This window comes from Pleurodeles waltl, chromosome 1_1 (genome assembly GCF_031143425.1).
Source record: "Pleurodeles waltl isolate 20211129_DDA chromosome 1_1, aPleWal1.hap1.20221129, whole genome shotgun sequence".
NCBI classification, from domain to species: Eukaryota; Metazoa; Chordata; class Amphibia; order Caudata; family Salamandridae; genus Pleurodeles; species Pleurodeles waltl.
In genome coordinates, this window is record NC_090436.1 from 487,991,644 (window position 1) to 488,008,245 (window position 16,602).

General features: G+C 43.0%; 1 protein-coding gene and 1 long non-coding RNA gene across 3 annotated transcripts in view; one reads left to right on the top strand and one right to left on the bottom strand.

The window, feature by feature from the left end:
* Positions 1-12,074, bottom strand: part of TMEM161B (transmembrane protein 161B) — a 190,933-nt gene extending 178,859 nt beyond the window's left edge. The window contains exon 1 of the mRNA XM_069224915.1: positions 11,763-12,074. Within this exon, the coding sequence (XP_069081016.1) occupies positions 11,763-11,765 (3 nt within the window). The 5' untranslated portion in view covers positions 11,766-12,074. The remainder of the gene's footprint in view (positions 1-11,762) is intronic.
* Positions 12,075-12,126: 52 nt separating this feature from the next.
* The window catches only part of LOC138282439 (uncharacterized), a 53,431-nt gene continuing 48,955 nt past the window's right edge, over positions 12,127-16,602 (top strand). For both annotated transcript variants that reach the window (XR_011200953.1, XR_011200960.1), the window contains exon 1: positions 12,127-12,207. This is a non-coding gene — a long non-coding RNA (uncharacterized lncRNA). The remainder of the gene's footprint in view (positions 12,208-16,602) is intronic.

The following is a 16,602-nucleotide window of genomic DNA, read 5'->3' on the forward strand; positions in this document are numbered from 1 at the left end:
GCTGTGGTGAAGAAGTGCTCTCCAAGGGCTTGGATAGAGCTTGCCTCCTGTTCCGTGTAGTCTCAGGACCAAAAAGACTTCATCTCTACAAGAAGGACTCCTTGTGAGGTGAACTTTGACGCACAGCCTGCCAGAAATGACGCACAGCCTGCACCGTGGTGAAAATGTCACTGCACGCCGATCAGGCACAACGCTGCCCAACTTCGCAACGAGAAGATCAATGCAGCGCCAGCGTAGCGACTGGAAATTCTACGCACAGTCCATCGGAACGACGCACAGCCGAACTAGAACGACACAGCCTAACTTCCAGAGAGGAATCGATGCAGCGCCTGCTGTGCGGTAGAAAATTCGACCCAACGCCCATCGAATCGAAGCAGCTCCTGTGACTTCGTCCTGCCAGCGCAGGAAATCCATGCATCGTCCCCGTTGCATCTGAAAACCTCGCAACCTGAAGAGGATCCATGACCGAGCGCCGGAAATCGACGAACAGCCGTCCTGCGTGAAAACTAAACAATGCATCGCTGTGTGCGGCCTGAAAAATCAACGCCCATCCCTTTGTTTCCACGCATCTTCTCCTCTGCGGTTCTTTGCAGAGATTTTTCACGCGAATCAGGTACTTTGCGCTTGAAAGAGACTGTTTGATTTTAAAAGACTTAAGACACTTTATATCACTTTTCAGTGATATCTCAACATTTACTTATTGCATCTTGTATTGTTTTGACCTGCATTTATCCAGATAAATATATATTTTTCTAAACACTGTGTGGTGTATTTGTGTTGTGCTTTATGGTGTTATTGAACTTAAACAGTTGGATAAATCGGACAGGAGACTGGATGAGTTGGAAATTAAATTTATGGGCGTGCTGTACTGGGGCTTCGAACTGTAGAACATGCATAAAAAATTAACAGACCTTGAAAACAGAAGCCAACAAGATAACATCAGGATTATTGGAGTTCAAGAAACGGAAGAGGGGCAATATATGATTAAATTTCTCTCAAAGTTCATAACCACACTGATGGAGCTGGATTTTACTTCTATCGTAGGATCTCCACGGGCACACACAATTCGGACACCAAAGCAGATCCATGCATGCCAATTACAGCATGCTTACTACAGCAGACGTTATCTTAAACTGAAAAACAGACAAGTCAAGGTCACTGCTGGAAGCCTATCCTCCTTAAATCCAATTTCTGCAATACTCTTCAATGATACTAAAATTCACAAATTAATCAGCATTTGCTAGTTAAAACCAAGAGGACTTCCTTATTCTACAGACTAATCAGAGTATGCATTTAGTCAATGCTGCCTATTAATTGCCCAACCAAAGTTTTTCTTTATAATCGCCTTACTTGATAATAGTAGTCATAACATAACTACCTTTCAATCAAACAGCTTTCCTTTAAAGTTGACAGAGAAACTCACACTATTGAACAAAGCTTTTACTGTTGAATTAACTCCTATAAACATAGAACATATACAGATAAAGATCCCCTACTAGACAGTCTCAATCTGGCAGAGATCGGACTACATGTTTGCATCAAACAACACTGTGACTGCCTCTATAAGTATTATTTTTCCACTAGTTCAGTCTTCAAGATGACTGCCTATCTGATTAATAAATTTAAATGGTTAAATGCATTGTAGTAAGCAGAAAAAAAACTATTTTTGTTTCTTTTTCACAAGTGTGGAATTTGGCCAGACAAAGCTGACATTAGGTGTAAAGTGCAACATAGCAATTGATACCAGCATAGCAACTGAACCCAGGAGGGCTGTGATACGCTGTGCCAACTATAGATTTAAATCTCTCCTTAACTGTTATATAAACATATTTGAAAAAGTGTTAGCTGCAATATCGAGCACAGTTATCGCTTTATTAATACACAAAAATCAGGTAGGATTTGTACCAAAAAGCTCATTGTGGAATCATGTGAGGACTACTACGCCTGTTATGGGATACCAAACAGGAAAGTGATGAGAAAAGTCAGGTCGAAGGGGCTATTTGTTCCGAACTATGGAAAGGATCAGATTTGGATTACTAGTCCAATTAGTGTATCAAAACCCTGTAGCAAAAATACAATATATGGGATTCCTGTCAGAAAGAGTCAAGAACGAAAAAGGCAATAAACAAGGATGCCTTTGTCTCCACTTCTGTTTCTCATTGAATTCTAGGCAACAGCAAACAGATCTGCTTCCATCATTAATGGCAGTTGTGTCCATGCAGGAGGACAAGCTTGTGCTTTATGCAAATGATACATTACAGATGATTCGCAAGCCAGAAATCTGAATGCCTTAGCTCGATCAGCTTATTTCCGAAATCTCCACATTTTTAAGGATATAAAATAAACTGCTAGAAAAGTGGAGCCATGCCAATAGGACTTAAAATAACGAAGCCAGCGCTGAAACTTTCCTGTTCAAATGGATAACTTTCAAGTTACAGTCCAGGGGCACACTGGTCAGCAGCAACATATTCAGCATGGTAAATGATGATGGGTATAACTGAGTGGAAGAAGAAGAAGACTTTGTCAAAAGGGAAAAGTTAAAGTTGTTATTGTTGGGCAGTGTAAAAACAGTGACGATTGTGGTAGCACCCAGATCCAATGATGTATTTTGTATACTACCTATGATTATACCAACCTCCACTTTGAAAACGACTGACAGACAGATTAAGGAGTATGGTTGGGGTGTGACACCATGTGTTGCTCTACCTTAAACTAAGAAGAAACGATGCCAAAGAATGCAACACTCTTAGCCTTAGTAATGATTGTATTAAGGCACTTTCCAGATATCAAATAAAAGCACAAGAAAATATGAACATGAGCATTTAACTTGAATGCAGTAAAATACGTGTAGCTGCCAAAATACTCACAGCAGTTAAACAATGATATACAGAAAATGTGATGCATCAACAATATATGCAGTGAACATAGATATATATACATACACACACACACACACACACACACACACACACACACACACACACACACAAGCTAAATATTTAAGAAATAAAATGCATCACCATGGGAGTTGAAGTCTTTATCCTTGCCAGCATCAACATCAAGCCGAGGAACCCAGGACGGCTGAGGAAGGAGGTCTTCCCAATACGGGACCATGAACCGTGTGTTGATGTTCAGGCAAGCTTCTTCTACCTCAGTGCCAAGTTTCCCCACCTTATATACCTTAAAAAAACTCAAGAGGAAGATTCTGGCAATCTCCCCCATCCTTCGGTTATGAAATTCAAGTGCTGGCTGTTCTCGGTCTTCGTTGAAAACACAGGCACAGCACCAATGTGCATTCCAGAGACAGAGTAGCTGTACTTTTCCTTGATGAAAACATTCCCAGGCTGAGACTCTCGTATCACGCCTACCTTCTACATCCCCCATTTATGTTCCTGCATGGTGATACCCTGTGCGAGTGACAAAAGCGCAAACACGTTTTATGTGGAAAACAAGCTTGGTGCGGAAAAACCATGTGCCACCGCTGTGATGGCACCTGAGGCTAAGCACAAAATGGAGTCAGTCATCAAATACAGATAGCATTATACACCACCAAGGCTCAAGATGTCAATATTGACATGAAACTATCTCCTCCAGTGGGTTAAGGATGCCTCAAAAGGGGACATATTTTAAGGCACACCATCCTTCCCAAACAGCTTACCAAACGACTAAGCCATCACATGAAAATACCTCACTGGACTCTGATATACAGCACCTACAAAAGGGGTCAGTCCGAACCCAAGATATTTACAAATACATCAAAACATCAATGGATCCCAAAATCCCAAATTTAACAGGAATGCTAAGCGTATGGTTATCAATCCATAAGGACGGGAAACATCCTTTTTTACGACTTTTTTATTACGAAAGTCGTGGTTAACGAAAGCGTAACAACGTATTTTTGTGCCTTAACTACGTATGTTCTGAACAACGAACATGCATGGTTAAGGTACAAAGAAGGGAGTTGGCGAAGGTAAGTGGTGGGTTTAGGTTTTGGGGTGGGGGGGGTCAGGGGTTTTAGGTTTTGGGGTGGGGTTGGGGGGGGTGGGGCGTTTTTGGTTTTGGGGAGGGGGTGGGGGTTAGGGGGTTTTAGGTTTTGGGGTGGGGTGGTTTTGGGGAGGGGGTGGGGGGTCAGGGGTTTAGGTTTTGGGGTGGGGTTGGGGCGTTTTTGGTTTTGGGGAGTGGGTGGGGGGTCAGGGGGTTTTAGGTTTTGGGGTGGGGTTGGGGGGGTGGGGCGTTTTTGGTTTTGGGGAGTGGGTGGGGGGTCAGGGGGTTTTAGGTTTTAGGGTGGGGTTGGGGGGGTGGGGCGTTTTGGGGAGTGGGTGGGTGGTCAGGGGGTTTTAGGTTTTAGGGTGGGGTTGGGGGGTGGGGCGTTTTTGGTTTTGGGGAGTGGGTGGGGGGGTCAGCGGGTTTTAGGTTTTGGGGTGGGGTTGGGGGGGTGGGGTTAGGGATGTAGGGTGAATGGTGCCTATTGCTAATGATTTTATCAGAAATGCCTTTACAACGAAATATCGTTGTTAAGGCATTCGTGGTAAAATCATTAGTAGTAAGGACGAGGTCGGTGTTCCGACCTCGCTGTTAAGGTTAGTAGTTGTTTTTAATTTGTGTTCCGTCATATAATCCATAAGGACTTTGGAAAGGAGGAATTTTTTCATCTCTCCTCCCACCTCCTCCCTCCCCCCTATACGGAATAACGTTGAATTCTCAATAGTGTGGAAACATTTCATTTGGCATGACTGGCTCAATCAAATAATCCAAACTATAGGACAGGTCTTTCAAATGTTTTCTGGAATTATCACAAAATGTCATCTTCAGAAGAATGAATTCTAGAAATACTTGCAACTGAGACACATTCTGACAACAAAACTGGGGCTGATGACGTGAGAATCTACAACATCTCCTATGCATGACTAACAGATGAAAAGGGGCAGCTATAAGAGCCTAACCATGGCCTTTAACGCTATTCTAAAACTACAGAAAGCTTCTTGAGAAATGAATGGCAAGTAAGGATGTAGAAACAATATACTGACTTGGCAGAACTATTGAAGACTAATGAAAAGGTCTCAGGGAAGCTCCCCTCAAAGTAAGGTCCTTTGAACTCTACAACACTGGTAACGGACTCCATATAAACTACACAAAACCAATTTGTCATTATCACCACAATTCAGGTGCTGTAAACAAGCAGAAGGATGTTTTGTCCAAATTCTTGGCACTGCCCAAAAATATACAAATCTGTCTGTAATCAGTCTGGTGCACAGTTACTACTAATAGCGACCTAATCATTAAGCCTTTACTAGAACTGACAATTATGCACAATACCCATGGCATTGTTGGTACGACCTCTTGCAAAAAAAAACAAAAAAAAAAAGGATGGACTGACACAGTCTTAGCAGAAATTAAGCTACAGATTCTTCAGAAATTGAGAATGACAACTTCTAGATTAACAACTAACACAGTGGATTTCACGAGCTCGGAGTTCCAAGTACAGAGACCTTGGGCCGATATCATCCCTGGCATGACGAATGTGTAACCTTTATAAGGTAGGAGGATGCTGATGTTAGGGCGCAAATGAAAATGGCTCACAGTTGTCTTATTTTCCTTTTCCACCATGTGTTTTTTGACAGTACACATCTAGGACCCCACTATTATGTGACGTGATGTGATGTGATGAGACTTTGAATTTGGATCAGAGGAGACAATTGTAATAAGAGGCAATGACCTAGCTTTTCAATCAGCCAAGCTTCCACAGTCAGGGCAAACACACCTGCTCGGTGCAAGGATACCCTTTTGGGTTATAGGGTGATTTACAAAGACACATAACATAGTCCTATGACACTGTTTTCTTTTTGCCTTAACCACTGTTTTCTTTTCACTCTTTCTTCCTTTAAGTCTGGAATACTCTTTTAATGATTCTACATATTAGATACTTTACTAATCATCTCTTGCATACACTGGGTTGGTACTTTACTGATTCTGAGGAAAATCTTAATAAAAATATTAAATCATGGCAAAATGCAACAGAAATCTAATGAACTAGTAGACACGCTTTAGACAGGTTTTGGTCAGTGTCTGCATCATCCCAAGACTCCTTGTGCAGAGACCCCTTCAAAACCTTTAGACCTGTAGGGAACATTTACCATCAATCAAAAGCTACTTCTAAAAAGATGGGGGAAGAAGGACTTTGGATAGTGTCATAAAAATTATGTCCAGTCCTTTCATGACTGATAGATCTCATTGCATCTCTTTCCTGTCATTTCAATCAGATGAGAGCAGAATGTATTGTGGCATCCCAAATGACTCTTTTGTTGTCTATTTTTTTCCAAAGACTGTCTATGCTATTTCCGTGACCCAAATGCCTGGCCACAGAAAGGGACAAACACTCTTTCTACTGGTTATATTATGTAACCATTGGCAGCACTAATCAGGGCCTCAGTTTGACAAATGTTAGCCCTTAACAACTGGAAATGTCAACATTCCTTCCAACTAAATGTGTCTCCAACAGATATTCTGATACTTGGTAATCCATCAAAAAATATTAAGCATAAACCTTTCACCTCTTTTGTCTACTGTCTGCACCAGCAGCATTAGCAAAGGAAGATGAGGGACTTATTCTGATAGAGCATTCTCTTCTCATCCAGCAAGGGGTGTCCATTATTAAGCCTGGCAATTTTTCATTAGAGTCATCTAAATGTTTTCCATTGCCTTAATGAGACAAGGGGGATTTGCAATACCAGTGTATCAGCCAGTTCCTTGGCTACAGCAACTGCATAAACTGGGTATTTCTAACCCAGGGCATTGAATTTCTACGGAATCTTCTGGAAATTGCAGCCAGAGAAGCAAATTGTTTAGTGTGTCCACATTAATGAAGGTATTAAATGCCTACACTAGCCCTGCATAGAGAAGTAGATTATGTTCAAAAACCTTGGTTTTGTGTGTGAAGTAACCCTCTGCACTCTAGACTACATGCACAGACTTCAACAAACCTGTTTGGGTCGCACCTTATGTTCGGCTTATGCACCAATCTGTTGAACACACTTCTCCTTACCACAAAGCCAACCCTCAGTCTGTTTCAATTTCAAGAAAATTAAAGACTTTCTCCGTGTTAGCCTGCACATCAGGATCAACAGGGATGCAAATAAATACAAAACAAACAAACACATGCGGTCCTACGTCAACTGATTAAATTGTGTAATATCTTTAAATAAAAATTTAAGCTAGTACATTGTAGTCTGTTTTAGATATTATAACGTATTAAGGAAAAAGCTCTCAAAATAAGACCTTTGTCTCAAATGTATAATTGCCTCCATGTTGGTCTCTTTACTCTCTGCGCATGTCACCCAAATGTTTTGTAAAGCTCTCTTTCTGTCGATGGGTGTCTTGCTCATCCCCTACATTGATTTCAGAATGTTCTTCTATTCTTTCAGTCCTCATGATTGTATGTCAGTCTATAATGTTTGCGCCGTTTAGTTGCAATCAACAATCTCCGACATTGGTGCTTTGTTTTTTATAGTTTCTTTCTCGGTTTGTATATCGCCATCTCTCTGCCTGGGTGCTTTTTTTCATAGTACAAATCACTGGGATAAAAGACAGAAGGGAATAAAAGAAGGACCCCGCTCCTCTCTTTAGTGAAAATGTACTATGTATGGAGAAAATGACTAGGAACCAATACTCTCCCATGCGCTTGTGAGAAGAGTGGCATAGGGCATCACAATATAAAAGGCTGCTACAGCAGGCTGGTGTTGAAAAGGAGCTTTCAGGGGGACAGGAAAACAGAGTGAAGATGCTGATTACTCCCACCAGCATATCGACATACAAAGGCATCTTTCCAAAGATTCCTTCAGCGAACCTGTGTTCTTACTGAGCAGAGGTCACCGGCCAAAGCTAAATGGCTTTGACATCAGCCATATAGCAGGTCATCAGGGTGAATAAAGTTATATCCAGAGTGTTGCTTTTGAAGTCGGCCAAGAGACAGACTGGATATAAAAGTGTGTTAACTTGCTCGAGCTATTTATATAGTAGAGGAAAAATTGTTTCTGTATTTGGATGAAAACGAAGAACGCAACCCTCATAATCCTCGCTCTCAGTAGTTTAGGGCACATGGAACAGGATATATAACTGAGCACACTCGAGGAATGGGATAGGATGGAGACACTGTCCCAGCTTTGGAGCGGATCCTGTTTTTTCTCCGCAACCACAGCTAACACGTTTGAATTAGAGAAATTAAATCATAAATCTTTGAGATGCCATGAGGAGTATCCCAGAGCTCATCACCGCCTTTAAGTGTAACCAGCCTTTAGAGCAATACAATGTGAACATTCAAATGCATGGAGAGGACACTCAGATCTACTTTTAACTAGAAAGAATGTGTTAAATGGAGCCAACAGTCCCAACTGTCTGGACCATGTTTTTTTCTAGATAAAAGAACATTTGTTTTGCCATTTGGAGACAAATTAAAATTCTTTTCATGGGAAAGCATGGATCCACCTCATTGCCATTCAAATGGCTCACCAATTTGGGATCATCACCTCCCCCCGAAATGAAAGTCTGAAATTCATATTAGAGTCTGATCGCTCCTTAATTCTCCAAAGACATAACCACAACCTGCAGCTGTCCCTCTTCTTGAAAATCCTTCCAGCCTTCCATAGTGACAACTGGGTGAAGCTGGTCAAATCCATGGTGATGACCCATCTAGAGTATTATAACCAAGGCACAAGTCCTGATAAAATAAGTGGAGGGACTAACCAAGTAAGGGAATATGCAGGTTACATCACAGCGCATGACATTACAGGAAGTGGCAACATCACCTCACAGAGAAGTGACATTGATTTTAAGACCTTGCACATATCTTTAGCCTTCTATCATGAGTACATTTGAATACTTTACGAGAAGTAAGAAATGAAAGCTGATCACTATTTAAGTCTGTTACTTGAGTTCCCTGTCTAAAGGAATTAACAGTGCAAATAGGGATGAAGTTTGGTGACTCACTAACTACAGTAGATAAACCACTAAGTGCTACACACACTGGCCTCAAAAGGTTGTCTCCCATATTTAACAGCAGATCTCTCTCATGTTCTTATTCCTGGAATTACTATATCTAAACCAACCTCACATTCAACAGTCCAACCAAAGGATAGCTTTCCCTAGAATCAGTGCCACCAGAATACACACAAACAATCCATTCATCACTTTTTTGTATACTTTAGTGTGGTTTCACTAGTGGCATTATCAGCATGGGGGGGGCCCTCAATATTTCTACGTTCATGTTTTCAAACTATTACTTTTCAAAACTCGAGTAATATAATCTGAAGCAGTAAAATGAAAAGCTTCCATGTTACAAAAATACACTTTTTTTAAATTTCGAAGCAACTTTATCATTTTTGTAAAGCTTTACTTACATGACAAATGTGCTCATGGCTCTGCTCATGCAGCACTCCTTGAGCCATGCCAGTCCCTTTCCTCAGCTATCCCTGTTAATATCAGCCTGCAGTGATTTGTTGTCAAGGTTGTCACTATTGTAGCACACAGGCGATCAGACTTGCACTATCAGACCAAGACCTGACTAAAATATAATTAAAGGTGTGCCCCCACACCTCCCCCAACACCCCCTACCCCTTCAAGGTACGTCCCAGGGATGAAACTGTTTTGCAGCTTTGCTACTGCCATGTGTGTAATCCATATAGCAGTGCTTGATTTGGAAAATCTTTTCTATGGGAACCCATAGGTTTGAGGTCAAGGTGTGGCAATGGAAAGGAGGTAGATTCACAAGAGGCAGAGTCATGGAAAGCAGTGTGACTCAACGTATACATTTTGTTGAATCTGCTACAAAAACAATTGACAATAGGGAGAAATGCGGCAGCAAATCTGTTCTGACTTAATTGGTTGAAAACATTACATTTTAAGATATCTTACTGTGGTTAAGGCACCTTCTATAGAGATCTCTGTGTGTCCTGTAAATCTCATGAAATAGTTGCATTGACATCTATGTGTGAGACTCATATAGTTTCCAACCAGGATCAAACTGAAACAACAAGAGAGCAGATGGCCCAATAAATTCCGTCTTTATTTTGGGCCCTGCTAGAATCTTAAACGAGAAATCAGCCCCCTCGCCACCTGCAACGTGCAGGCCCTGCTGCGCGTCCCGGTGCCTGCAAATTACACCGGGACAATGCCAACATAGTATACTGGGGCCCAACTTCTAGAAGGTGGGGTGGTGGAACGATGTCTACCCTTTGAAAATGTTGGGTGGACACCGTCTACCCGCTTGTACCCCCGACTTGTGACCGGATTATAACAGTTTACACCAACCTTCAAGGTTCCTAAAGTAAGAGGGTAGAACGTGCCTGTACAAACTGCAGCACGGCCACATAGAACTGCTCAATTGACTGCCAGTAAATTCAGGAATGACGTTAAATGTTATTGGCACCATTCTAAAGGCTCGCTGAGGCAGAGACCCAGAATACCTAAGGAAATGTGTCACTTACTACGTCTCCAAGAGAAACATGCACTCAGCTAGGTCAAACGATATCACACAATGAGCACTTAAACAGAATAAACAAGGAAGCAAATCTCTTGGATTCCTCGGACTGAAAACTGCACAAATCATTGAATCCAAGAAACAGACGGAACCCAACTACCACAATTTCAGGAAAGGACTCAAAACTGAACATGTGTTAAGCTAATTCCAACACACCGAGGGCAGCAACGGAAGAACATAGAACAATAGACCTTTACATTACAGACTGAATCCAACCTCCCATTTGCTGTATTCCAACGAACGCTCCGACATTACCAAAGACAGGTAGCGCTCCAACAAATAATTCAAGCATGCTGTGTGTGCATGTATAATACTCCGACATATCCAATTAAACTAATGACAATGTAGATATTTTAAATTATGTTTTTTTTTTGGGGGGGGGTTAACACGTGTTTTATACTGCCCGCCTCAATGAAGTCCACTTTATCGGCCGTAGCAGAATGAAAGAAGGGGTAAAACACAAGAGGATGAGTGATCCGGGTACTTTTTAAGACGATCTATTTTCAAATGCCTCGTAGGCTATTATACACTATTTTGCTCTTTGACCAGAAATAGATCGTAAACTCCCCACCTTTCGGCACACTTATTTTTTCACGTAGGAAAACACTCTCCAAATAGCTCCATACGTACAGCATGAATGTACACCAGCGTCATCTTTTCTGCTATGATGAGTCTACGTCTTCACCTTCAAGACACCTCCCCCCCCCCTTACATCTTACACCTTACACGAACACTCAGTAACTCTTACATCCTTGCTTATTCCAATTCCTCGAGCCTTCACTTTGGTCACCTAACTCACACTGGCATCTATTTTTCTTCACCTGCCTCCTTAGGGCAGAAACATAGCACTTTGTCTTCCATCTGCCCTTCAGCCTCCTGCACCCCCTTATCTGCTGTCCTTTCACTTGCTCTCTTCTTTTAGGTACCTTCCCCGACTCTCCTGTCTGGCACAATGATAATCAGACAATCGGACGCTCACATGCCATTCACTTACCTGCCCCATTTTTTCAGGGTTACTGCCCCCACCTCATCTGCCTAACGTCTTAAACACGTGTCATATGCCCCGCAGATATCCCCACTCCTTATCTTCTAGACTAACTGATCTCATGTTCTCTTCCGCTAAGCATGCACCCTCATCTAAATCAGCGCTCGTCTTTCTTTAAGCAACATGCCTCTTCCACCTCTTTGGCACCGTGGACGTCTACCCTGTACAGCGATCCCCCGCACTCACCATACTGATGCGCTTCCTTGAAAACACCTCTGCCTGAGAGGTTAGGGGATATGGTTTTACAATGTTTAGGGAATTTAGCTCCAGGGTCGCAGCTACTTCCCATTAGAAGGAAGGTCGCAGGTAGTTGCCATGAGAAGAAACCTTGAAACGTCACACGTTACGCGCGTGCGTCGATAAGGCTCACGCCACAGGCAGGGACGCCGGTTCACCAGAAGTCTGAAAGCCAATTACATTGTTGTATTAAAAAGAATAGACCTGCAGAGGTCTAACTTGAAATGTGACCGATCGGCCATGTTGGATGAGGATATACACGTGGTCTCTTCCGACATCTGTCATTGGTTTGTGTCACTCAAGAGAATGTTTACAAGGCACTGACCGTTCCATGCTGCCGCTGTAGTGCGACCGGCACGCAACGGAATCCCTGGTGATGTGATATACACTGGTGGTAAGGCGAGACGTGGTGGCAGAATCATTTAATAAACGTTTGGTTTTAAATGGTGTGTATATGGCTAGGGAATCTACAATAATTCATTCTTCTGGGGCGCCGGATGTTCTTTTTAACAGCACGAGTTGTCAAGGGTTTTACACCAACCGACCGCACTGAAGAGTGGACCTAGTTTATGATAGACCTTGGGGTAATTTAGTCAGCGGTGCAGCTGAGGTGTTGTAGTGCTGGTGGCGCGGCATGCAAAGACCACACATACACACATTTGCACGTACTGTTCCGCCACCTCTTCAGCAGCAGTGCTCTCTTCGGCAGGTTGCGGCGGGTGCAGTGCCCTTGAACAACGGGACGAGCGGTGGGTGATCAGTGACCACTCTGAAGGGCCTTCCACAGAGGTAGAGATGGAAATGTCTGCAGGCCCATTTTATTGCCAGTGCCTCTCTCTCAATGTGGGTCTAGCGCTTCTTGGTCTGCGTGGGGACTTTGCTTGCAAAAGCAAGTTGCGCCCATCTGCCAGCTCTACTTCTTGGGTCAGAACAGCTCCTAGGTCGACCTAGCTGGTATCTACTAAAAGCTCCGTCTTCTTCTTGGGGTCGAAATACACAGTTATTTTGCACAGCAGCACTTCTTTGAGGGCTTTGAAGACCTCTTCTCGGTGACACCGTGACCAAGGGGTGTCAGCTTTGGTGAGGTCTCATAATGGCTCAGCAAACATGGTTAGGTGTGGTATAAACTGCTTGCAGTAGGTGGTGATTCTTAAGAAACTCCACACTCCAGTTCTCTTTGCCGGGCCTGCTTTAGTGCCTGGGATTTCTGCGAGTCAGCTTGCACACCTCTCTGACTGAAAACGTACCCAAATAATTTGATGGACGTATGGAACAATGAGCACTTTTCCTTGTGGAGAGTTAGGCTGTTCTCCGACAGGCGCTTAAGGGTGGCCCTCATGAGCTGGTGGTGTTCCTCCACAGTGGTTGAGTGATGTCTTCACTTATGTTCATGATGTCCTGGAGTCCTGACAGTGTCTCTCGGATGGTGGCGTCGTGGAACACCTCAGCTGCTGAGGAGATGCTAAAGTTTAAATGCTTGTATTGTCTTAGTCCCAGGTGCCTTGAGAAGGTGGTTATATACCTGCCCTCCTCAGACAGGCTTAACTGATGGTATCAGGCAATAATGTCCTCTCAGGGATGGGGAATTCCTATCGCCCAATGCCCAGGACATATTGTTTGGGGAGAAGGGCAACGAGTTCTCATGTTTATTTTGTCATTGGGATAAGTAGGCCCAAACCCTTTCACTGCCAGTTTACAGGGAAGAGAACTGTCTGCAGTTGAGGTAGTGAGTGTACACAACTTAATGCTGTTCGAACTTGTATTTATGGTCCATTAATTAAAAACCTTCATTATTAGGGTGAGTGCTGAAATACTGCTCTACTGACAGTGGATCCAGTAAAAAAAAAAAAAAAAAAAAAAGTGTATACATGTTGTGAAAAGTTTATCAATATGAGTGAGGCTAAATATAATGCTCCCAGAATGCTCTATGATTAGAGGCAAATGTTTGCAGAAGCTTGTAAGCAAGAGTGATGATTCTTTGCTTTCAAATAAATGCAAGTAGTTAAAAACGTTTCACTACTATAAAAGTTTAGATGCTATTTCTTTGAAGCGTCATTTATTAAAGTGTATTGACGCATGCTAGTATTTCCCAAAAATATTCCTAAAGGAAAATCAGTGTAGCCATTTTCAACAAGACTATGGGAAGCGTGAAAATAAACAAACACTGGCAAAGCCAACCAATCTGAATTTTTTTTTTGTGAGTCTTTTTGTTTTGTCAATGAGTGGCTTTTTTTGACATGTTTTTTGTACCACTTTGTTGTGGGAGCTGCCAGGCCCTCACCATTGTAACAAACACTGGCAAAAAGAAAAAAAGTTTCTGGTCTCAAAAAACGTGCATTGCCACCAGTGGCGTAAGAAAAGGCCCTGCAGCCCCCCTCCAGGGGATCCCCTCAACACAGTACCTGCCCTGAGTGAGACTGGAGGGAGGGCCTCCATGTTCTTTGCTTGGGAGCCCCCTCCAGTTTTGTTACGCCACTGATTGCCACAGTAGTTCCTGGTGCTAAGCAAAACTACTTTGTGTGCCAATATACTCCTTGTTCAAGAGGAGAAAGCAATTGCTCACAGTAAAGCCATGCGTTAGATAGAGGAATAGAAGTTTAATAAAAACAAAATGTCTTTGTTAATGCCAGATCTAGTTAGGGACCAAATTCTTAAAGAAAGTCACAAAAGTGCACCCATGGAATATGTCTTTGAATTAGTGGCTTTCATGACTTCACAAGAACTTACAGAAGTAGACCAGGAAATTTTACTCCTAGGAAATATTTATGAACTGTATTTTAGCACGGACAAATATGCATGTTTAGATTTGCTCATGTGAAAATATATTGAGCGTTTATAAGTTCACTTTCTCTCCAACCACTTTTTTCCAACCCTGAAAGAACTTCTACGTCCACCATTGTCAGGAGTAAATTTCCAACTTTTCTACCTTTCTCATTATGGGAAAAGATTAGATAAGAGCTGGTGAAGATTCTTAAGACATGCAAGTTAGTAGATTTGCAGACTCAAAGGCATTTCAGCCCTGGAACTATTGCTTACTGCTCCCCCCAACCCCAGTGTGTAAATCTGTGGAAAGGTGGCAACATAAGGAAATTGCTATAGTAGGTATTGAAATTGCAAGTATTCAGGCCCTATTGTAGTAGTAGCCCTGGCATAATCAGAGAGGCTATTATTAGAGGTCTTACATAATGAGATTGCTGCCATAATTTGTCACCGCACTACATGGCACCAAAGGGACAAGTAAGTTTATTTACAGGACAAGTAGATTTCAGAAGCAATCTGTCACATGGACAAGTAGATATTTTAATAAATTCTACAACCCTGCATCTACGGTAGGTGGTATGTGTCTCTCCCTCTTGATTGCTTGGTTAGGGAGGTGCGTGCCATTGTATAGCTGTATCTTCCCCGGCTGTTTCAACTTCTCCGGGACCACAATGGGGAATACCCATGGTGCCGGCCCTGATACCTTTTCTATCACTCCTTTGCTCTCCAACTTGTCCAGTTCTTACTCCACCAGTGGATGGTGGTAAAAAGGGATGTGCTGGTGTGTTAGGGCAGTGAGCTTTACCAACTTGTCAGTGTGCAACTTGATTGGTGGGGCCATCAGATACCTGAGGCCAACAAACAGTTCCAGGAATCGGCTCAGTAGTTCGTCTATCTGGAATGGCGCTTTTCGCAAACAATACTAGCCCTAAGTCCTCCACTGAATGGCTGCCAAGAAGGGTGTCAGGTTCTTTGTTGAAAATGTGGAATGTGGTTTGAATCTTCTTGTCATCAGATTTGATGCTTATTGTCATGCGTCCCTTCAGTAGCAAGGGTGTGAGGCTTCCATATGTGAAGATCTTTGTGTTGGAGGGTTCTAGTGTGGGGCACAGTCGAAGGCGCTGGTGTTGCCGTACACCCATCACATTAACCGAGGCACCAGTGTTTATGAGGGCTTTAACCTGGGACTGTGCTACCTCAATCACAGAGGTTGGCTGAGGTCTCCATTGGCTCTTCAGGTCGTTTGTAAATGAGATGAGGAAGACTTCTTCTTCGTCCATTGATGAGTCTTGGGGGGTGTACTTCGATGCGTAATTACTTGTTTCCGGTGATGATGGTTCTTGCAGCGACAGTTGTTTCACTGCTCTTGTGGGGGTTCGGCTTCCTCTTGCCCCTCTCCCTTGGGTGCTTCCTCTACAGACGGTCGTGAAGTGGTTCATCTTCCCACAGTTGGAGCATATCCATCCTTATGCTGGGCAGTCCTTTGGGCATGTTCTTCCCGCCCACAGTATGTGTAGAGGGACCATTGCTTCGTGGGGGTGTATGTCTTAGGTCTTCCCTTTGTATTTGGTGCTTCTATTGCATCAGCGCATTCTAGTTTTATTGTGGGGTTCTTTTCATGTGTTTGTGTTATCACCATATCCATCTCAGTAGCCCTGACAGCTGAGAGGTCATGTGACCATGTCATTATGAGGATGTCATCCAAGCTAATGTTCGGCTGTTGTAGGTTGAGGCCTCTGAGCCTTTTGTTATGGCATCCTTGGATGATCTGCGCTCGTATCTGTTTGGGTTGGTCATCTGCCGTGCATGTGCTGGCAAGTTATCTGAGCCGGAAGTAAAATTGATAAATTGATTCCCCTTCTCTCTGATGCGCCTTGCGGAGCTTGAACCGCTCAAAGTCTGGATTCAGTTATGGGTCGAAATGAACATTGAGCACCCCCACCGCAGCATTGTAGTTGTCTTTTGTGCCGGTGTTTAGGAGGTGTCTGAAGAGTTTGTATATTTCGTCTCCCCTTAAGTGTAGGAGAAC